This window comes from Hydractinia symbiolongicarpus, chromosome 1 (genome assembly GCF_029227915.1).
Source record: "Hydractinia symbiolongicarpus strain clone_291-10 chromosome 1, HSymV2.1, whole genome shotgun sequence".
NCBI classification, from domain to species: domain Eukaryota; kingdom Metazoa; phylum Cnidaria; class Hydrozoa; order Anthoathecata; family Hydractiniidae; genus Hydractinia; species Hydractinia symbiolongicarpus.
This window is the reverse complement of record NC_079875.1, coordinates 6522652-6546597: the sequence shown is the minus strand read 5'-3', so window position 1 is coordinate 6546597 and position 23946 is coordinate 6522652. Positions and strand designations below refer to the sequence as shown.

The following is a 23946-nucleotide window of genomic DNA, read 5'->3' as shown; positions in this document are numbered from 1 at the left end:
ACTTACAATAACTTTAATTTCTATGTTAATCACACTGGTTACTGGTTTGAGCAAATACAAGACCGTACTACGAACCAAACTTAAAGCGTATCTTGACAGAGTATAATATTATGAGAGAAGTATCTATTAAAACGATGCAGTACATAAACTTTTCAGTCAATGACAAAACTTTAGATAGACAAACACATAAATCTTAGGAGAAATAAATCAGTATGTTTTGTGCGTAGTTTTATTCATTTTTAAATAGGTTCAAATCGAACAGTATCTGATTCTCTTGCAAGTCTACCGAACTCGTCAGGTAATATTTTATGCTAAGAAGAAAGCAGTATGTATATTTAACAGCCAAACACTCTCCGATTGTTAGGTGAATCATAATAAGTCTATAATAAATATATAAGTTCAATTTCCGAAATCACAGTTAGGTGAAGCTCTTTATATCTTTCGAAATGTGACATTTATTAAACAGCACCCTGAGCTATAAACAAAATACAGCTTTTAATAGAAGAGAAAATATATCATCATATTATAATTTAGACACTGCTGCATTTGAGTGGAAGATCAGTCCAAAAAATCAGCATTACCTTTATGTAAATGTTGGATTAACATGGAGTGAAGCTAAAAGATTATGCAATGACATGAATGCAAGTTTGGTAGAATTCACAATGGAAAGCTATACAGAGTATACTGATGAAATGGATTTCATCTCAAATCAACTTACTTTTGGCAGGAAAGATTTCTGGGTTGGGTTGAGAGATGTTAACAATTCAATATTTAATTGGAACACTGGATATGTTTCGGAATCTTCACCTTGGATATCAACAAAAAAGTCTGCTTCAAATCTTTGTGGTGTTTTAAATTCATGTGGAATACAGCTTATTAATTGTCAGAATAGGAGACCGGTGATTTGTCAAAAGACATGTAAGTTAAATAAAAAAATTATAAAATGGATACCCATGTTATTTTTCTTAATATAGTTTTCGTTTTTTTAAAGTTAGAGAAGAAGTAAACTACATTTTAATTTACTTTTGTTAAAATAATTGTTTTCAAGTCTATTTCATTTTTAGTTTATGACTTAATAGTGATTATTGATTATTTCATTGAAGAATTCATTTTCATCGATGTCAGGAAACAATTTGACCAGTTTGGAAAGTTTTGTAAACACTGTGATTTTTTTTTAGCATCAGTTATCTACAAAACAAATTGGATACAACAAGATGGGATTAGTTTTTATTTATCAGAAGTGAAAGTGGACTATAATACTGCCAAAAAAATATGCCATGCTGTAAATGGAAGTATACTGGAATTTACCGATGAATGTTTACCAACAGATATTCCTTTGTCAGCACAGCCTTATTATATTGGACTTCGTTATTCAAATATCACTGATAATTTTGAATGGGAAACAACATCTTTAAACGAGACGAGTTTTATAAATCATTGGCCTGTAGTGGGTCTTTTTCAGACTGGGAATTGTGTTGTAGTTAACCAGAAAAGGATTTGGGAAATGGTTACTTGTGACAGTCGCTACAGATTTGCATGTAAAAGAGCTACCATATGTAAGTGAGCTTTCAGGTTTGTTCAAACATAATTTATTTATTTGGCTATGGTTTTTAAATGTATTTTTATTGTTGCATGATACTTGAGTATTTTCCTTGTAAAAACTATACACTATAAATTTTTTTAACCCTTTAGCATCTCTGTTTATAAATAACACAAATCATTGTGGTGGTTGTCCATGGAAACAATTAGAAAACAAATGCTATCTAAATATCAATGAAAATGTAACTTGGGATGATGCACAAGCTTATTGTCATTCCTTCCAAGCTGACTTGGTTGTTTTGAACTCAACTGACGAGAGTTATTTCCTTGGAAACATGACTGGTAACCAAATGTAAGCCAGCATCAAATTTATAATAAAATTAGTTAGTTGGCCTAAAAATGTAAACATGATGAGGGAGACAAATATTAGAAATAGGTTTTGTTGATGTCAGCAATGAGCTGCCAAATACAAAAAGTATTTTATTCTAAATTTAATAACCCATGTCTAGTTGTGTAGAGCTTGGAACACTGATCAAAAAAAATTATAGGATGGTCTGTTACAGTTCCAGAAGTATTAAGGTTTAAAGGCTTTTTGATGATATCATCAACCTGTGGGTGTGATAACGTAATTTGGGGGAAATGGCCCAAATTTGGTCCCAGGATGTCCTTAGTTTACCCGCACAGGAAGACACACTATTTATTTTCACCTGTTTCTAAGTGTTTAACATATAGGTAAATTTTGGGTCTCGTCACTTTACAAGATACTTTTTGTATTTGTATTATTGACTTCAGATTACTTTTATCCATCTTACCTTTGATTGTTGTATCAGCTCCTGGAACACTTTGATTATTTCAGTACGAATGGTGATCTAAATCATTCAGATATATTCACTGTTCTTGTTTTGTAATGTCCCTAATATCAGTATTCCTAGAACTAATTTATACTGGTAAATGTTTAATGTCATCTTTTTTTTCATTGTCAAATTTCTGAATAAGGATAAGAAGTTTGAAGGGACTAAAGAAGAATCGTGTTTTGTACTTTATTGATGTTGTAACTAAATTATAATCATGAACTTTGGGCCTGTAAACTTTATAAATAGAAGCACTTTCTCTGAAATTTTTTAGTAAGTTTTTCTTGATAAAAAAGTGACCTGACAGTTTATCCTTTTTTAGATTTTGGGTTGGAGCAAAGAACTTGCATTGGATAAATGGCCAACCATATCTTAATACATTTGGAGCAAGTGAAAGCAGTTGTGTCAAATTTTATCATTTAAATTTATCGTACTCATTTTGCTCAGAAAATTTACCTTTTGTTTGTCAGAGAAATAAAAGTGAGTTTGTTTCAATAACTTTTATTACGTTGAGTGTTTTTGTTTATAAAAAAATTGTACAAGGCTGTTGTTTATAAATAAAACCATTTTTCTAATGCAAGAGGGACAATATCAACAACATTATATTTTTTTATGGCTGTAGTGAATTTGTCTCAACTAAAATCTATGAATTTATTCTGTGTAGATGTTGTACAGGACACATCTTTGTTTTGCAACACACCCTGGATTTTAAATGGCAACTCCACTTGCTACCTTTTTTCAAACAAAAAAGCTACATGGAAAGGAGCACATTCAATATGTCGAGGTTATAATGCATTTTTGGTAGCCATATTAGACAATGATCAGCATCAATTTTTGATAAACAATGCACAATTTGATACAGTTGGTGGATACTGGACAAGTAAGTTTATGGAGTGTATTGCTTTATACTTTTAATTCAAATTCTTTATTATCCATCCAACATATTTTTCTTTGGATAGGCTTGAACTTCCTAATAAGTGATTTAAACTCTACAGCTTTTTTAATTCAATTTATTATATTTCAGCAATTTTTTGCCAACGTAAAATGTCATTTGCCTGCTTACATTGGCAAACTTGTATTTCACGTCAGTAATTATATTTTTTTTGTAATCATATGCTCCTATACACAAATTATAGTTTAATTTACAGAGAAAAGAAGAGTACAATGTTTTTAAGTTTAAGTTACATACAACTAAAGAAAAACTATGTTGTCAAAAAAATGCTGATTTGAATCAGGAATTTTTGCCAACACAGCATCCACCTTCGCAATTGCTGAATGTTGATGTGAATTAGAAAGACCACCCTGTTTTTATTACAATAATGGTACTTGCTATAACATGATTTGGATATAAAGCTCATTTAATACAACTTTGTCTTTATAAAAGTTTGTAGGGCTAATTGTGATTTTGTAAATAGTCCTCCATGGCTTTTAGACAAACTTAAAGTTTCCAAATTAATTTGTTTATCTTTTGCTTTGTATTCTCCAATTTGCATAAAAATAAAATATTTCAGGGTCTTTTAAATATCTTTATGCACACTTTTCTCCAAAAAAAGGGTTGCCCTTCCTCAAAATTCTAAACCTAGATATGTGTCCGTGGTGTCTTATATTCCAGTAAATATGTATATGATGTGATAAATAGAAAACAAGGTAACACAACTCAAAAAGCATCCAAACACATAAAATCATAGGGTAGTGAAATAGCTACAAGGATGATCTCCAAAAACAACTGGACATCACCTCGTAAAATAGGAAATACTTTAAAACCGCTTTTCATTTATCAATATTTTGTTTCTATGTCAGCTTCAGGGAAGCATTGCAGTCAGACTTTGCTTCTTTAACTTTAGATCTTACTCTTAGTAACTGAATGATGAAGTAAAATCATACTGTTAAAGTGTTAATAAATTATCATGCAACTCCAATTTTTTTGTCAACAAAGCATAAAAATGATCAAGTCAAAAGTACCTGAACTTAGGTCTTGATTCAAACTTTGATAATCGGAACGAGATAACAAATTTTTGCAGGCTATAACGATATTGAATCTGAAGGAAAGTTTGTTTGGGCTGCAAAAGGACCTGGTGGTGGATATCAAAGTTGGGCATCTGGTAAACCCGATGACAATGATGGTGTAAAAAATTGTGTTATTCTGCAATCTGATGGTTGGGTGGATATGAAATGCAATTCCAAATTTCATTTTATTTGTCAAAAAAACGGGGGTAAGTTTTTTCTTTAAGGTCTTGCACTGCATTTATTGGTCTTGTTAGAAAAAAATCATTTTCCAGGGTTTAAATTAGTAGTTGTTCCTTCCCAAATTGCCAATCTGTTTTTGCAAACCATGTTATTCAAGAAATATGTTTGTTTTTTATTTTAATTTATTATGCTTGTAAGTATTTCAAATTTTCTAACATTATGTGTTTTCAAATTTCAAATGTACTTATTAAAATTGTTTATCCAGGATAGCCTCTTCATGTCCTATGTGTACTGCTATCAACTAGGGTCCTGAGAAGGGGGTCCTAGTGCTTTTAAAGCTCCAATTTAAGCTACGAAAGTCATGCGAACATAGCAATTGCTCAACTAGACAACAACCTAATATAGCAATCCTACTCTCATGCTGGACGCTAAGCAGAAAAAATAAATTTACACTTTTTTGGACTTAAGCTCCCGCCCTGAAAGCGTACGCTCTACCACTAGGCTACCAGCCAGTCTAATTAGACTTATATATGTATGGACTCAACTGAATCAGTTTACTACCCGTATTGGTCAAAAGAGCAAAGTTAACAAGGCCGTTTAAAATTTTTTGGTCAAAAAAAGTTTAAAACCTTGTAACAGGGTTACCACCTTTCGGTATGTCATAATTATTATTATTTTTTTCTTTAAGATTTTGAAACTCCTGCAAGCATTCAGAGGAAGCATTTCTATTTTCACGACACACCAATGACATACTGGAAAGCGGAAATCATTCGTGAAGGAGTATACATCAATGAGAACAATTATTATGAACCAAAGTTCTCCTTTCTTGGTCAAAATGGTTTCATTATTGTTCATCAACAGCTTCACGGTGCTGGAAACTTTTGTCTTTCACATGGTTCAGCAGACGTTGTTAATGGAAGCTCACCTCATATTGCAGGTATCTTAACATAGACTTTTTCTTTTACATCTCACCATACCAATATCTATAATATTTCTGTTGATCTATTCAATGTTGTATTACCATAATCTCTCTAATTTCACACCACCAAAAAAATGCTGACGTGATATATTATGTGCCTGCCTAGTTTGTTTACATGTTTTAATTGTGTTCCCAGTTGCGGAATGCCGATGTAAATTAGAATGGCTGAATATATTTTTTTTTTAGAGTATAACGCTACAACGTCAAAATCCTGTATATCCTTTAAATTTGAAAACAGATTCTTCATATTTGTGGATGTCAACCATACCATTCTTTGCTTACAGTATGTTGACTCCCAACTAACATTTACAGATTCATGTGTTTACGAAGTTGGCTTTACAAATGTATCCACCAATCTAGGTATTTACAGTGTTTCTATTTTATTTTTGAGTAACAAATTGGATATTTACTTTACAAAAATATTAAAAAGTACGTTAGGAAAATTGTGGGGATTTTGTAAATATTATTTTGGGTCAATATACTGTCCCAATGTTTTTAAAGCACGTGGTAGCAACAATCTGAAGTAAACACTGGTTCAAAAATTGCAGTTAAAATTGAGTGACATTTACTTTAAAAATTTTGGCTGACATATTTTTCCAACCAGTATGACTATTAAGAGCTGTCAACATGGTCACTGCTTACGTAAAAAAAAATCCTTTTGTTTGAAAAAGGAATATATGATTGCATATAAAACACAAGTATCAGACACAAATATTCCCAACTGTATCATGTGCGATAAAATGTTATATAAAATTACTTTTTTTTTTCTTAGAGCTGCTTTCATTCCAAGGTAACTATTATTTGTATTATTTTGGGAGGAGGGGGATAATTTGGTAAGAAAGTGTAGAGACTTCATATTTCCTGGGGCAAAGCCCAGAGGCAGACCGAGAAGGACTTGGCAAGTTATAAGGACAGACTTGATACAGAGCAAGTTGAGTTTAGATCTAACACAGTCTAGATCAGATTGGAAGAGGGTCAGTAATATACCCCGTCCAACCCATGCTAGCACGGAAAACGGACGTTAAGTCGAGAATGATGATGATGATGATGATGATGATGATTTTAATTTTTTAAAATTCTATACTATAGGTGCAAATGATTTGTTATACAATTAGTTGGGTAAAATACATGTTGTAAAGTATTTTAAATAGATGTTGAATTGTTAATTGCACAACTGTTTCACACGCATTTACCATGCTAATACTCGTTGTTAGATGAAGTCAGATGAATTCATACACCATGCATACACCATTTTTGACTTTTATTTCATGCTATCCAAAATTAATGTTTGTATAACACCAATTATTTTTACAGAAAATTAATGTATATATTGTATGTATTATATCTTATATATACTTTATTATACCTTCTTGCGCTCATTTTTCATAAACTCGTTAGAAGAACATTGAAAATACGTCTGTCCGTCCGTCTGTCTGTCTGTCTGTCACGGAAAATGGTACATTAGCTGCGACGGGCGAACCAGTGGATTTTTCCATGGGCTAAAGACTAGTTCCTCATAAACTCGTTAGAAGAACATTGAAAATACTTTGTTATTGTTGTAAAAGTTAGAATCAACCTTCTTAAGTTTCCCTATTTTTTTCAACTATTAAATTCACGATTTTATTCTGAAACAGAAATTGTTCACACCCTGTGTTTGCAAAACCTTGATGAAAAAATAATATTTGCATTTGTAGATAACTTTTAGATAACTTTGCTATCATTGTTTTTAGGTGAAAATTTCACAGCAAAAGAAATATTTTACCAAATAGCTGGAGTTGACTATGTATGGAGTACAGACATGCTAGCACCAGGAGAGATCATAAAAAACGTGGGTTACAAATTACTGTTAAACTTCAAGGGTTACCTTACTGTAAATGATTCCAGCAATGACGTCATTTATTGCTTATATCTCACTCAGTTTGACATAAAAAGCCCAGTGAAAATAGGTAAGTATAAGCACATTTTGTGCTCTTTGTTATTATAAGAAGATTTTTTTTAATTTTACTTAAGTATCACATTTGCTTTATATTTAGTCACATTAATGTGACAAACATAAAATGATTAGCTATATAATAAGAAATCTCCTAAATCTTAAAGAACAATTTTCAAAATTTTTCATAAAAAAAAAACTAAAATTCTTTAAAACTTTCAAAATTGGTTGCAATGGCAACACTTCGGCATAATATTTTCCCTAAAATTACAGCTAAATAAAAGTTAAAAAAAATTCTTATAAGTAATTCTGTAAATTCTGTAAAATTGATAAGCAGCTTTGGTAGAGTGTTTTGAACTAAAGATATTAAAAAAAATACAAAATTAAGGGTAAAGTGAACACTTATTTTGCTTTTCCTTTATTTAGTGTCTAGTTCTTAGTATTTAGTTGTTAAAAAACAACAATTAAGTGAATTCCTAGCAATGTTTTTGATAATTTGTAAACTGTTCGATTTTTTTCTAAGCCACTATTAAACAACTTCAATTTAATTTTTTAGCAACTCAAATACTAACTTAAAAGTCAAGTTGCCTATGAATATAAATATTAGCAATACCTTTACCAAGAAACTTTATGGTTGGCATAATATGTATATGAGTATAATATGATTCTATATGTTCTTGTGTTAGGAATCATGAACGACGATGCCATTGATTGCATTGTATTTCATTTTGTGGATGGGTTTTTTCGACCAGCTATATTTGAATATTATGGTTACTGCTTGCAATTTTCAAATGACGAGCTATATTTCACTTTGGAATGTATATATCCAGCGCAGATTAAAGGTTAATAATTTCTTTGAATTTTTGACGCCATTCGAGTCAAATTATAGTCTGTATTGTCGTATTGTGTTGCAATTATGTACTTATTTACTTATTGAAATTATGTACTTAACCTTGTGGCTAGTAAAAAAAAAGGTTTAGATGACTTTGGGTGTGGTGTCATGTTTTGATTTTGAAAATGCACATTGTGGTAAGTAGAAAATATAAACAACAACAAAAAACAGTATAGGTAAAAATTTTAAATTTCAGTGCGTTTTGGATTTTGTGTTTCTAAAAAAATATGAATGTTCTTTTTAAATGTCAGAAATATACTGCAGTTGTTGGACACTTTAACTTTTATTGCACAGTATTGAGTTGTTATTCTTTCAATGCGCATGCTTAGGCTGTAATTATTATATAAGGCGGATTGTCAAATTCACAAAAAATCAAAAAACAAACAACACAGCAGTCTGTGTTGTTTGTTTTTTGATTTTTGTTTTTTAACCCTAATCCATACAACATGCCTGTTGCATGGAATAAAAGAGAAATACAGGGGATTCTTTCACGGGAATACAGATAGTTTTATTATTCATAGCCAGTCTATCCTATAGGGTCCTGCTTACTTTTAGATCGCAATATAACCTCAAGTATTATTTTCACCAGCATAGCGTCGTCATTCTTTACAATACCATCTACACTGTATGTATCGACATCTCCGCTCACATCGACAGAATCAATTCAAGCAACAATTTACAGCACTGAACTTTTCGCAACAAGTTCAAAGTTTACCACTCTTAACACAAAAACTTCTACACTCGCCACATCTACTCCTACACATTCAACAACACAAGATTCAGGTATTTTTGTTTGTTTGTTTTTTTGTTTATTTTCTTATTTTTATAAATTCGCTAACACAATAATAGAATAAAATTTAATCATGGCAGACTTATTAATTGGAAATAAACCTAACATTGTTACATAATTTTTAAAATAACCTCTCTTTAAATTTAAAATCGCACTTGCATGGAGCCACTTTACCATAAAAGATGTTTGTGTGTTTTATACAAGCCTTATTGTACTAATTAACACCTCTATGGTAGTAAGATTTTACTCTTTTCAGCTCACTGGGCTGCATGGTCAGAATGGTTACCTTGTAATGTTGTATGTGAAACGGGTAACCGGACTCGCAAAAGAAAATGTATAAATGCAGTGGAAAGTAGCCAATGTTTTGGAAGTTCCACCATGTATGAAAGCTGTCAAGGGATTGGAGATTGCTCGAAGTATGCCTACACTATGCGTAGAAGTAGCTGTACAGAATTTTGTGCTGAAACAGGTGGATTTTTTATTTTGAATAATTTAAGGTTTGTTTAATTTAGCAAGTTATCACATAAATTTTGTAAGAAAAGTGACAAAAAAATTTCCCTCAATTGTTCATAATAAAACAAGAAAACTGTGATAACCTTATTAACTCTGTTATTCCGACCATGGGATGAATAGTATTTTAACCTAAGAAAGGAAAGGCCAGTTTGCTATAGGGGAATATCAAAGTTTTTTCAATGCATGAAAATCAGATTATTATTATTATCATTATTTTCGACAAATGTATTTTGGGCATTTTGTGTTTTTAAAAAGGTCAAAGGAGTTGTGATTCATAAGAACCATAAACACTCAACTAAATTTAGCACAAACCTTCTCTGTCAATTTAAAAAATGCAAATACTGGAACTTTTGCTTGATGTACTATGTGTGATGTGTCTGATGTTTTGTGAGCGTGACTGAATTCCTTAAAATTGTTCCAGAAAGCACGCTCACAATACTATGCCATGGCAGGAGATATAGGTATAAAGTCAATTACTAGAGTAAATATAGTATTTATTAATTTTTTATATGTATTCGAACTGTCTCTCTCAAGTTACATGAAATAAAGCAGAGTAAACACCAGTGTACTAGTAGACATGCTCATAAAATTCTGGAATTCCTCCTATATGTAGAAAATATTTTTCCAGGTTATTTTACATAGTACATTTGATATAAAAAAAAGAAGATCAATTAAACATTTTTTGTTACTCTATGATAATAGTCATATTTGGTTCAAACCCTTAGTCGAATTGGTACTCGTAATGGTAAAAATCCATGCCAAGGAAATGTATGACAGTTTACCTGTCATACATTTCCTTGGCAACTTGTCTCTTATAACAGCCATATTTTGTTTCTTTGTAGCACGGACCTGGGTCATGCGATGCCCAAAATATATTCGACAATGTGAAAGCTACAATGGTGGAAAAAATGAATAAAACACCTGCCAAAATTCCCCTTTCTGGTGATATTAGCAATTTTTGACAAAATGTCAATATTTTTTTAAGATCATTTATTACATTTCGTCCACGATTGTAGTTTATTTTTGATAAATAAACCTTGATGGAACACTAAATAAATGAACTAAGTAGCAAGTATGCATACATGACGCCCATTTTTCTGCTCGTTTAGGGCGAAATTATTATCTGCTACAGAAACATTTTCTGTTTTCTTTTTTCAAAATCTCTTAAACACAAAATAGCCATTAAACATCTGATTATGTTAAAATCTTATCAAAAAGCACTATTGTTTTGAAGCTTATAAAGCTTTTCATTAAAAGTAAGTACTGTGGAAGATGTCACAGATAATTAACATTTTACACAAAAAAAGAGTAAATGAAATTCCAATCTTGTGCGGTCATTCATTTGGGTTTTTACATTATGTCCTGACCTGTCCAGTCAACCATGTGATACCACGACCAACTGACTAGTCTGTTACTATTTTATGTAAATATAAATTAAATGAACAAGATTTATAATGATATTTAGGGCAAATATGTGATCCGCTAATGCATATGGGAGAAAGTATCAGCTTATTTAAAATTTTGGGATTCTCCTGCTCAGACAATTCATCTCAAAGCGAATGGAAGGAAGACTACGCGCCATATTTCCATAAAGACACAAAAATGTGTTCTGGTTATAAAGGTCTTCCAGAAAATATAAATTGTGATGCAAAACCACCTTCAAATAGGATTATTAGACTTTGCAAGTGTATTTTACAAGGTAATTTTTTGTATTTATACATTACTAGAGTCTTAGTTTTGTGTGATATGAATTTCGTTAATGCATCAGTTAAATGTAAAACAATGTGAAAAAACATAATTTTTATAATTAGCTGATATTAGGATAGGTCATCTCAATGAGATGACGTATATATGCTGTAAAAAGCAAGCCAGTTTTGTAAATGACTATTGGGTATTAATAGTGCAGGGATTTTTTTATCATAAAAATTCAGTATTGGATTTCTATTTTAAAAATGTTATTAATTTGACATACAATTCCCCAGGCATGGCTGTCAAGACAAGCAACTGTCAAATCATTCTTGTTTTAAAAAGGTTAAACCCATAGTTAGTAGAAGAAATAATACACTATTTAAATAACTATACCCTACAATACATTTCGGCTAGTTAAGTATATCTTTGAATAATTTTTCAATTAGACGACATTGGCATGACAGAGTGGTCCCCATGGAGCAGCTGTTCAGCCACTTGCAAGGGGTACCATGTTAGGCATCGCTCCTGTGCAGTGAGTGGAGGAGATACTTGCTCCAGAAATAAAACACATCAAAGTGAATGCAATGAACACATCCCCTGCCCAGGTTTGTATCTTTTTTCTTTTACGTTTAAAGTTTAATAGAACATATAATTGATACATAAATTTCACTTTAATTTAAAATACTGTGATAAAATGTTGTTACTGGTATATAAAAAAAACAGTGCATGTTATGAATGGTACAACTTTTAGTTTTATTGCAGATAAACAGAGACAGACAGTGGCCATTGTTTCTGCATTTACGATTTAGCTCTAAACCCTTAATAGCAATCATTTTATCATATTTTAATAATCATTTTCTACAGTATAAATTAACCATTTCAATCCAGTGCAGCTAAAACTAACACTACTTAATTATTATAGTTCATGGAGGTTTCACAGAATGGTCAGTGTGGTCCAACTGTTCAAAATCTTGTAATAAAGGAGAGCGTATACGAACACGTCAATGTGCAAACCCTTCTCCACAAAATGGCGGATATGACTGTCATGGTGTAAAAAAAGAAGCTCAAGCTTGTGGTACTAAACGCTGTCCTAGTGAGCTGATATTTTTACATTCTTAAAGATCTGGAAATTATTTTCTTTACTTAAAATTTAATTTTTGAAAACCTTGTTTTAGTAGATTTTAAAGTTGCTAAGGTTGTATATAACGTAGTAGTCGAATTAAGGTTAAAAGAGCACATGTAGTGGTCAGTTGGAGATTAATAAGATACTGTGGTAGTCGAATCAAGGTTAAAAAGGCGTATGTAATTGTCAGTAGGAGGTTGAAACAATAATGTAGTAGTCGAACTAAGGTTAAAAAAGTGTACAAAGTGGTCAGTTGGAGTTTAAAAAAATGTTGTAGTCGAATTAAGGTTGAAAAATTGTATGTAGTGGTCAGTTGGAGGTTGAAACAATAATTTGGTAGTCGAAACAAGGTTAAAAAAGCGTACGTAGTGGTCAGTTGGAGGTTAAAAAAAATGTTGTAGTCGAATCAAGGTTAAAAAAGCGTACGTAGTGGTCAGTTGGAGGTTAAAAAAAATGTTGTAGTCAAATCAAGGTTAAAAAAGTGTACAAATTGGTCTGTTGGATGTTAAAAAAATTTGTTGTAGTCGAATCAAGGTTAAAAAAGCGTTGGTCAGTTGGAGGTTAAAAAAAGGGTTGTAGTTGAATCAAGGTTAAAAAAGTGTACAAATTGGTCTGTTGAAGGTTAAAAAAATGTGGTAGTCGAATCAAGGTTAAAAAAGCGTACGTAGGGGTTAGTTGGAGGTTAAAAAAATGTGGTAGTCGAATCAAGGTTGAAAAATTGTATATAGTGGTCAGTTGGAGGTTAAAACAATAATGTGGTAGTCGAATCAAGGTTAAAATAGCATGCAAGAGTTGAATGGAGGTCTGTACGTGTTTGAGCTCAATAACATAATATGAAAAACATACTATTGTCGAATTAAGATTCAAAAGCATATGTAGTATGGTATAAGGGTTCTTCCTATTATTTTTTGAAATTCTCAAAATATTTAGTGACTGTTGAAATTTTTCTTTGCAGTTAATGGACAATGGTCTTCGTGGTCCAAACTTTCAGCTTGCACGAAACCTTGCAATGGTTGAGTGCTTATAAGGAGGAGATATTGCAATAACCCCAGTCCTTTGTATGGTGGCAAGTATTGTGTAGGAGCTTGGAATGAAACTTCCTTATGTAATACCCAACCGTGTTCACGTAAGTGCTGTAAATGATACTGATCTAATATTACTTATCTCTATTATAATACCCGCATACGTCTGTCTGTCTGTCTGTCTGTCTGTCTGTCTGTCTGTCTGTCTGTCTGTCTGTCACGCAAAATGGTAGATAGATGCGCAATAGCGAGATGCACGCAATGTGGTATAAAAAGGACGGGAGAACCCGTGGTTTTTCCACGGGTTAACGACTAGTTTATCTTGTATTCGTGTAACTAAACCTTTGTATTTTTAGGTGGATTATTTTAAAATTTCTGTATAAAAAATTAGCTCTCTTTGAATATTATTAGTATTGAAAGTTTAATTCGATTAAATAAAAACAAATTTTAGTTCGAAAAACACAAAATTGAAAGCTTCAAGTCTTACAAATACTTCAGAAATGCTGTCTAAGTTTTATGCATTATTTTTTAGATTTTTATGTGAAATCAAATATTTTTTAAGTCAAATATTTTTTGTGCAGAAAAAATGTGTGGTGTATTATTAAAATTTGTTAATGCAATGTATTGCAATTTTTTAATTTAGACAAAGAAATTCTATCTTGACTACCTTCTGCGTTGTATAAAAAGCCATGATTTCTTAACTTTTTAAGATGCTACTTGCTTTTTAAACTTCCCTTTTCTAATTAGATTAGATCGTATATAGCTCCTACCAGCAACTGTTGCATCTAATTCTAGCACCCTACTTAATGAAAAAAAGGTTACAGTTGTTTCTGGTAAACCACCTTAGCTGCTACTACGCCAGTTGTAAATTTTTAGGACGTTGCTCGTATGTATTTTATTTTTCTGTAACTGTGAGTTTGATTATTTCAGCTGCATATATCAATACAACATGTACGTTTGATATGCATTTCGACGCTGGATTACGTACTGTTGAAGGGAGTTCTTGGAAAAGTTTGGAGGCTGGCATATTACACGAAGTAAGTTAATGTTTCTTGTGTGCAAAAAGCAAAATATAATTTAAAAGATCATGGAGTTTTTTTTAACTTTAACCTAGTCTTTTTATTTAACAGAGAGCTAGTTTGGGAGTGAATGTAAGATTACCTAAAGATCTAGATAAAAAGATATGAAGAATTAAAGATTTTTTGCACATATTTTGTTTACGTATCTCGTATAACATGACATTTTCTATTTCATTTTTTAGATGAAAGAGTCCTACGAGTTCAGATTTACAAACTCGATTATTGGAATACATCTATTCTCTGCTAGGTTGGTATAAATAAGAACTGGAGATGATAGTTTCATAGGTTGTGTTTTATATATCCCCATTCCTGAGGTATTCTCAAAACATTTTTTAAGGTCAGACACTTTTTATGGAATCGTCAAGGAAAAGGGAAGAAATTTTGTTACAAATTTTATGTGGCAACCCTAATAAAAAAAAGATAGTTTTTCTTTATGTTTCCTTTCAGATTTTCAGATTTCCACTTTCTCTAAAGTTTTATAAGAATAACCTGGAGTGATAAAGGGAAACATGGAATTTAGCTGGTTGTTCTCTTATATGTTGTTAGACCTGGTAGCATTGAGGCTGGATTCACTATCAATTATACCAGCATTGACTCCTATCAACTGATCTATCTACAAGATAGTATCGAAAGTGATCTAGGTATTGGTAAAATGGCCATTGTTTCAGGTAGCAGTTGGAATTATGTCAGTAATATTGGTAGGTCAAATTATTCGTCAATTTATCAATATATTCGTCAATAGTCGTAAGTTTTTTATCATAACAAAGGGAATATGTTAATACTTGAATTAACTGTGCGTTTTGTGTATCTTATGACCATATCTTTGGAACAGCATTTGGCAGGGCTGTGTAGGATTGGAAAGGGTGAAAAGCTATTTCTTTTCCTTAATCCTTTTTCGTTAAATTTTATGTTTAAGATTTAGTAAAGGACATAGATTTGCATTTATGAGTCTATGCAACGCAGTTTTGCAACCAGGAAAACAATATTGTCTACGGCTTTAAAAAGATGATAAAATTAGGATAAATAAAAAGAGTGGATTTGTCTTTTTTTCATACTGACTACTCTGATAAATAATTTAAATATTATCAATTTTGAGTTCAAAAATAAGACACAGCAAGCATCGTGGAAGTAAAGAACAATTTGCAGATTATTTACTCAATTTGTTTCCATTTTTTATTTGTTGCATTTTTTCCATTCTAGTCCCTAGTAGTGCTCCTCCGAACATCACAATCACGTCCAACACTCCAACATCATTAAATGTTACATGGAAAAGACTTCCCACATCACAACAAAATGGCGACGTCAAAGGATATTTATTGTTTTATCGTGAAAAACTCTATTTATCAGAAACCTATCAAGTCTTCTCGACAAGGGACATGCACCAAGAGATTACTGGATTGAAACCATTCACAAAATATGTGATGCGGTTATTGGCGTATACTTCGGCAGGAAATGGCGTCGCATCGGATTTACTAACTGCTGTAACCATGGAAACAAGTATGTTATGTTTGTTTAATGCCAGAGATGGATTTATTTATGATGAAAATAAATAAATATATAAAACAAATGATTTAAAATATAAAGCTTCTTGGAGTTAGTCATACATACAGCACTGATAATGGATTGTTTTTGTGTAGGGCAATGTTTTTTTATGCATACACATTAAACCACTGTACAAAAGATTAAAAAAAAAACTCTTTAAGTCCAAAAATGGGACTCCTACAAAGATTGATGTGCTTTGAGCAAATTTATTTTACTCCTAAAAGTTCGAATTTCACAGTGTTCAATTGAACTTCGTTAATTTTCTGATTGTCAGCCAGAAAATGAAAGCTGAAGAGTCTAAACGCTTCAAAACTTTACCTTTTTTTCTCTAGCGCCATCCCAGCCTCCCACTAAGATTAACGGGTTTGCAATTAACTCAACAGCTGTCTTTCTTGAGTGGATGGGTGTTCCAGTCGAACATATTAGTGGAATCCCAGTGGGTTATCTCGTCTTTTATGAGCAAGATGGCATGGTTTTCAACATGACACAAGATTTCAACACTCCTAACATGGTAATTGTTGGACTACATGCATCAACTCAGTATATTTTTACAGTGTGTGCGTGTAACAAAGTAGGTGATGGGCCGTGCGATTCAACAGAGATTACAACAGCCTCATCAGGTAGAAATAATTCTCTTAGGAATACCATAACTGTTTGTACTACTACAACTTCTAATCACAGTGTAATAGTAGTTTTAATAGTGAATATGGACTAGTTTCCATATAAGCGTGTGTTTGTCAGGTTTCCCTCGTTATGGCAGCCTTGAGAATAAGAGGAGTCAACTTCCAGGTGATTTGCATGGATATCTTGTTTTCACAACCAATCAAAAGTTTCGCTAACTTCTATAGTTTCATGAGGATTGGGAATATTAACCGCCAATGTCTGAATGTTACGGGCTGCGGTCAAAACATTTTAATTTTTGAGTGTTTTTTTTTATCGAGAAGCTATTTCACTTAGGCAACACATTAACTATATCTGATTGGCTAATTCCTTATGCCGGAACGTTTTTCTCAAGCTATGTGTGGCAGTGTGTGCACTAATACCGGAATATACTGGACAGACATGGATCTACTGAGGATTTGATGCTACTAAAATTTTATATTGGGATTCCAGGGGTAATACGATGGTATGTACTGGAATCCAAAAGGGTGTGTTAAGCTTTTTCTTGGTGTCCAACATAAATAGTTGTCATATTGAAGAAGAACTACTTTGTTCATCACTAACATACTGCCAAGCAGTGAGCGGGATTCGATCCGCGGTCCCCAGAACTGGGAGCAGCAGACGAACCCACTGCACTACGTGCGGCAATATGTTAGTGATGAACTCAGATAGTTTAACCGGATGGTGTGTATACATATAGGTGAATATTTCTCATAGCACATCCGTATTTCATTCTCAACAGAGAATGCTTCGCACCGATCAGACCTCTGATCAAGACAGGCGAGTATAATTCGTGTAAGTCATATTGAAGAAGAACTACTTTGTTCATCACTAACATACTGCCAAGCAGTGAGCGGGATTCGATCCGCGGTCCCCAGAACTGGGAGCCGCAGACGAACCCACTACACTACGTGCGGCAATATGTTAGTGATGAACTCAGATAGTTTATCCGGATGTTAGTGATGAAGAAAGTAGTTCTTCTTCAATGACTTACACGCATTATACTCGCCCGTCATGATTAGAGGTCTGATCGGGGTGAAGCATTCTCTGTTGAGAATGAAATACGGATGTGCTATGATAAATATTCACCTATATAAATAGTTGTTGCTAGCAAAAAGCTTCAGAAAAAACCGATAGATTTAAGGTTGTTTTATGATCACATGATATGATCACATGATATGATCACATAATATGATCACATGATATGATAACATGTTATGTACAGTCAGTGAAAAAAATGTTGGCACATATTCAGAAATTCTGAAGTCCATTCCCACAAGCAGTAATTTAGGCTATCAGTATATTAGATTTACAAAATTTGAAATTGTCACAGGTCACTTGTCAATGTTTATAGAAAAACCTGGACTTATTTGGTTAAATCCAAACACTTATGCTGCGCTAATTATTATTTTTCCCCACACTTTGGCACTTCGTGGGACCTGGTGTGAATTACTTCGAAATTCCGGAATGTTAGAAATTGCGAGTGGCCTATTCGAAATGCTGCTTAGTATACCTACGCATATACAGAAGTTGTATTTTCACAGTTTCACGGTTGCAGAGTATTGGCGAGTTGATGTTTTTTGCCAACTTTGAAAACTGTCCAAAAAACTGCCGTGTTCCAATTTTTTATCACAAGCGTAGATAAACATGTTGAATGATAAAATATCAGGAAATTCTAGACAAAATTTTACTGAGAGCCTGTTTGTTGACTTAGTTGAGTAGAATGTACTTGTGCCCCTACGATGTAGATTTTATATATTTCGTTTACAGTACCAACTACCATTCCAACTGGGTTAACCTTGACACACAGAGATCATGATGTAGCCACTTTAAAATGGACGCAAGCAACAACATATGATTTTGATGGCTATAAATTGCAATATCAGTTGATTGAGCGAAATAATGAAGTTGTTAGAAACTCAGAAACAGTTGAAATACATCTCGCACCTTCGATGACATCATACACAATTAATTTTTTAAAATCTAATTCGAAATATTTGGTATTGTTGTTTGCATATAATGCGGTAGGAAGCGGAAGACCTGCCAGTCTTACCATGGGTAGGTACTGGAACTGAAGTTATTTATATCAACTTGTGTTTTCAGGAAATATAAGTTGTATTGCGAGTGGAGAAGTAAAAGTTTGTAAAAGACCTTACCCAATAAATACAAAATTAACTTAATTAACTTGAAATTTTTTGAATTACCTTTTTTTACACCGCCATAACTTATTTACTACACGACTTTTCCACACTAGGTAGATGTTTTTTTGATAACAAATGACATGGCGTAAAATTAGATACTGAGTTCTCACTGTATTCGTGATATTCACATTTGACAAAATGTGAGATATTGCTGCTTTGTTATTATTTATCTACAAAACGATTCTTTTAAAATATTGTTCATTGATTTAAAGACCTGTTTTGTAGATTTCCTGTTAGATTATTCAAGTTTAAATTTTATAAATAAGCTGTTGCTTAAGTTTTGCCTAGATATCAGCCTCAATCAAATCTGTTGCTTATAATAAACGTGTACAAATATAAGCTGCCTTATCCGTACTACCTTTCGCTTGGTAGCCATTAAAGAGAAAATATTATATCCTTAGAAACATGCAGATGTCGAGAATATGTAGAAGCCAACTATTTTTTCAAGCCACCATATGTTTTTCAAACAGCCAAAACTGAACAGTTATCTGGCATCGTTCCTGTTGTGATCAACAACTTAATACACAATGTATGTGGATTCTGCGCACGCGCGGGTAATAAAAGAACAACAGTGGATTTTGTATCCAACGGAAAATTCGGATTTTCTTGCAAGCCGAATATCAATCGCGTGGTCGAAGATATTGATGATTTCACTGAAATTTCTTTCCCGCTTTCATCAAATCCAATACCTGACGACAATGGAAACATCAGCTCGGTTTACGTGCCATTGTTAAAATATCCTGGAGCAGTTTTGATTCTGAGAGATGATGGTATGGCGTCTTATGTGACGAAAATTGTGGCAGATATCTTCAAAGTATGGCCGATATTTTTGTTGAATATCATACTAATTCTGATCTCGGGAATATTGATTTGGGCGCTGGTAAGATACCTTTCTCTTCGTTTTTCCATTTTTCTTTGTCCCGTTTTCCTTTACATTTTTATGACACTGCTAAAATTTAGGGCTAAATTAACAAACTTTGCCAAAAACATGACTCCCTATCTTTTGCAATGGAAAAAATTATAAAGTGGCACACGAATTTTCTGCTGTCGAAATAGTGATTTGCTCACGTGAACATTATCTAAAAACTTCTTTCTTTTTCGATGTTTGAGAGAATGGTTGCTCTTAACCCTTCCTTTATATGCCCTGTTGTTGCGTGATCGAGTGCGCGTATCTGTTTGACGTCACAGACCCCTTGTTGTTAAGTTCCATCTAATACTATTAGTTTCTTTTCTGTGTTTTTTATGGACGATCTTTAGAAGAGATTTTATATTTCAGGAAAATTATAGGTCAGCCGACAACGACTTTTCTACTAACATAATAAAAGGGATGTGTCAAGGTTTGTACTGGGCGTATGTTACTCAGACGACACTTGGGTGAGTTGTATTTTTTATAACAGCCGATTTTATCTATCTGTCCGCCAGAAAAGTGTCGTGCAACAGGCACACGAAATAGCGTGTAATTTAAAGCCAGTGTACATATTTGTTTTTATGGTATAGACCGCCCCTACCCATCAAATAAGCTCCCCTTAAGAGAGTATGTATTCACAAGAAAAAAATAGCGAGCAACGCGCAATTTTGTCACCTTAGCGTGGCTGCGCACCCCAAATAGGATGTGCGCTCCTCAGTAAGTCCCTTGTTGAAACTTCATCTTTCAGTTACGGTGATATCACACCCAGAAAGGTTTCATCTCGTGTGCTAGCTATCTGTTGGATCACATTAAGCCTTGTGATGACGTCATTACTACTCGGCGCACTCACTTCCACCTTCACTGCTGTTCAGACCACCAAATCAACATCTGTATATGGTTTAAAAGTAAGTGTTATGATTGGCTACAAAATCTATTCCCCGGGCTGTCCTGATTCTAGTAGAATTGAGATATAAAATGCAAATTTTCTACCCTTAACCTTATGAAATAAGTTAAGTTGAATGCTTAAGTAAAACGTTCTCTATTTTGAACTTGCAAGGGTCCAAAACTTTGATCAGGTTTTAAAAATCACGAATTAACGAGAAAAAAATGGTTTGGAAGTGACAGAGAGGGGCGAAGGGGCGCATTCGGAGACTTCACTGTAGTAATTTAGCTTAAAACATGTTAAGGCAGGTATAACCTGATTTTTAATATGAATCTTTTCAAAGATTTCGTGGAGGTTTCGATTTGTTTTGTTGTAACAAAAAAAACCAAAAGAAACAGAAGAATCATGTTGATTAAATTCTCCCGGTCGGCAAATGTCACGTGCTATTTTTAAACCAATCACCCTAGCCTTTATGGTTCATGACACAGTAAACTCTTAATAAATCTTGTCTGAGTTTTTCATAAAATCATTGTTTTTTGACTTTAAACCGGATATAGTGTGAGTTTTTGGGGGACCTTGGTTACTTTGGACCAATTTGTGCTTTTTAATGCATTTGTAGTCCTTGTTTAATCAAAGCTTCTTCTGTGAGAGTTTAACCAGGAAAAGTTATGTTTCCCAAAACTGAAAGTACCACGTAACATTCGACTGGAAGAATATATTTTTTTTCATACATAGGTGGCAGCACTTTCTGGAAGTTTTGAAGAAAGACTTGCATTATTACGAAATGGTAAAGTGGATAAAAGTAAGTTTCACTTTATCTTGGAAAACGAGAGCTGTATATACAGTCCTAAATAATGTCCAGAAAAGACTAAATTTTCTCGTAGAGTGTCAACTCTAGACGCAATGAAAACTATGTACTTATTTTTTTGGTATACCTTGACTGGAAATTCTGAGTCTTCGAGTATTTGTTTTTTGACGCTATCAGCTGAAAGACTATTCTATGAAATAAACTACAGAAAAATATGTAGTAAAGAATGGTTGTATGCAGAAATTAATGCGCACTTTATATAAGCATCAGTAAAGTATGAACCTGAGTTTAGCTGTTCTTATTTTTCAAGCCAGCTTATTTTTTTCTTATTTTTTCTTAACAGTAAGAACACAACTACAGAATTTAACATCGTTTTGTTCTCATTTATTCAACTTCTAAACTTAAGGAAGAATCTTTGAAAAATCGAGTTAAACGTCTTGCGTCATTTTTTTATTTCTTTATTTACTTTCTTGGTTCCATTTTAGGTGCAAGATACTCAACAGTCCATGATCTTTTATCTGCGTTAAACTCTGGTCACGTTTCAGGCATCCTTCTGGATGTATATACAGCTGCTAGCAATAAAGACATTCTAAACAACGAAGAATATCGAGCTGTTAACCTTCTCAAATTCCCAAGAACGTATGGAGTTGTTTTTAGCGGCACGTTAGCGAATGTAGAGCGACTGGCTGTTGATTATGTTGCGGCTCACCAAACAGAAATACTAGCTGTGGTGGATGATTTTACAGAAAATATTGTGGTAAGGCATTATAACATCTTTTAGTAAATTTGAATCCGGTCCCTAATTTGAATCCGGTCCTTTTTGCAACGCAGACCGGACAACTTCTAAGACTTAGAATGACCGGTTTTAAGAAAACTTATGTGGTATATAAACAAAACGTTAAAGTTTGATGATGTAACAAAACTTTGAATATCTTTACTGATGCTTTTTCTTCATTTTAGTTGCAAAAGAAAATTAAAGAAAAATCAATTTTTGACCCCCGTTCAAAGTTTCTACATAGATTTTTACTGGCGTTAGTTATAACACTGGTTGTCTTTATTGTAATTGGTTACTCTGGATGGTGGTTTGTAGTGAAGAGAAGAAGACTACGCACGGTTTATCCTCAAAATTTAAGCGGTAATTAAATGATTTTTATCTTACTTTGTCGCTGCTGTTGTCGCTGCTTTTGTCGCCGCTGTTGTTGTTGCCATGTTTGTTGTGTTGTTGTACTTATGTTTCTTCTAGTTGGGTTGTTGTTGTCTTCTTGTGTTGTTGTTCTCGTTGTATTGTTGTCGTTTTCGTTGCCGTTGATTCTACTCTTGGCAGAGAAACTCTTTCGCAATTATTGGTAGTGTTGTCACATTCGATTATGCTGACAATATGACCTACATCTGTGTCTTACTACAACTAAACAAATAAAGAATTTATTTGTACAAAAAAAACGTTCTGCTCACAATTGGCCTTACAAAAAACAGTGTTAAAAAAGTGTCTATTGTCGCGCATAAATTACCCTTAGCATTATGCTGGCATCATGGCAGTTCTTCACACTACAAAGCTTTTAAACTTTAAAATCTTTTTTTTTTAGAACATCTCAAACGTGAGAAAGAAATGTTACAACATCTTGATCAAATAACACACAACTTCTACCAAACTTTCCGTCATAAAATTGATACCCTATTTAGTAGAATGCAAACAGAGCGAGTGAAACTACGCCTGGATCGAGGTGCAAGTAGCCTTCGAGCGAACCACTCCTACAAACTGTACATGTCTAAACAAAACAAAGCATTGGAACTAGCAGAATTTCGATTTTTAGACACCGACACGGACAGCAGTAGAAAGACAGAAAAGCCAGCTTCCAAAAACGGGAATAAATCAGAAAACATTTCCACAGAGATGTGTAACCGTTTAAAAACTCCTTTTACGCCTGACACGAGTTGCGGTGATTTGCCACAGTGTAGTAATTTTGACGCAAACGATATTACTATATCTGAAATAGATGACAATTCGTGGTAAATCTCCCATCAAGACTAAAACCGGAGTGTTAAAAAACAAACTGTTATTGTAGCATACTATTCTTTATCTATGTTTATTTATTATAAACCGACGAGAATTAACCTTTTTAGTTCAAGAATATAATGTGCATCTGATGGCACCAACGCTTTATAACTTTAACGCCGTTAAGGACGGATTCAGGTACATGCTAATTCTATGTCCCAGACTGCTATTCAGTACTCGTCTCGGACAATATCTCTCCCTTAAAAGAGCTAACCCCTAAATTTTTAAGATTAAATATACCGCGTTCTTTCGGTGAGAATTTAAGTTTATGTATTGTAATATAAATTGTATCTGTCAT

At 33.1% G+C, this 23946-nt stretch overlaps 1 protein-coding gene across 2 annotated transcripts; it reads left to right on the top strand.

Moving 5' to 3' along the window:
• Positions 1 to 7: 7 nt before the first annotated feature.
• On the top strand, positions 8 to 23745 carry LOC130634855 (uncharacterized). 2 transcript variants are annotated; one of them, XM_057444651.1, is made up of 19 exons: positions 8 to 298; positions 535 to 918; positions 1179 to 1556; positions 1693 to 1891; positions 2713 to 2870; positions 3055 to 3270; positions 4412 to 4603; positions 5266 to 5514; positions 5743 to 5916; positions 6329 to 6346; positions 7287 to 7502; positions 8173 to 8328; positions 8934 to 9161; positions 9425 to 9637; positions 11147 to 11380; positions 11817 to 11975; positions 12293 to 12463; positions 13449 to 13619; positions 14446 to 14552. In XM_057444651.1, the coding sequence occupies exons 2-18, from the start codon at positions 636 to 638 to the stop codon at positions 13508 to 13510; spliced, it is 3306 nt and encodes a 1101-aa protein (XP_057300634.1). In that variant the 5' UTR covers positions 8 to 298; positions 535 to 635; the 3' UTR covers positions 13511 to 13619; positions 14446 to 14552. The 2 variants fall into 2 exon arrangements, with proteins under 2 accessions (XP_057300634.1, XP_057300635.1); XM_057444652.1 differs by lacking the exons at positions 8 to 298; positions 535 to 918; positions 1179 to 1556; ... (12 more) ...; positions 11817 to 11975; positions 12293 to 12463 and adding exons at positions 14777 to 14841; positions 15141 to 15292; positions 15795 to 16091; ... (7 more) ...; positions 22556 to 22730; positions 23179 to 23745 and having other exon boundaries at positions 13478 to 13619.
• Positions 23746 to 23946: the final 201 nt, after the last annotated feature.

Excerpts from the sequence above, each read along its gene's own strand:
- LOC130634855 (XM_057444651.1), top strand. The coding sequence starts at position 636 with ATGAATGCAAGTTTGGTAGAATTCACAATGGAAAGCTATACAGAGTAT. Across the intron at positions 1,557-1,692 it reads ATGTAAAAGAGCTACCATAT|CATCTCTGTTTATAAATAAC; the intron begins GTAAGTGAGCTT and ends TTAACCCTTTAG. Across the intron at positions 11,976-12,292 it reads TGAACACATCCCCTGCCCAG|TTCATGGAGGTTTCACAGAA; the intron begins GTTTGTATCTTT and ends TAATTATTATAG.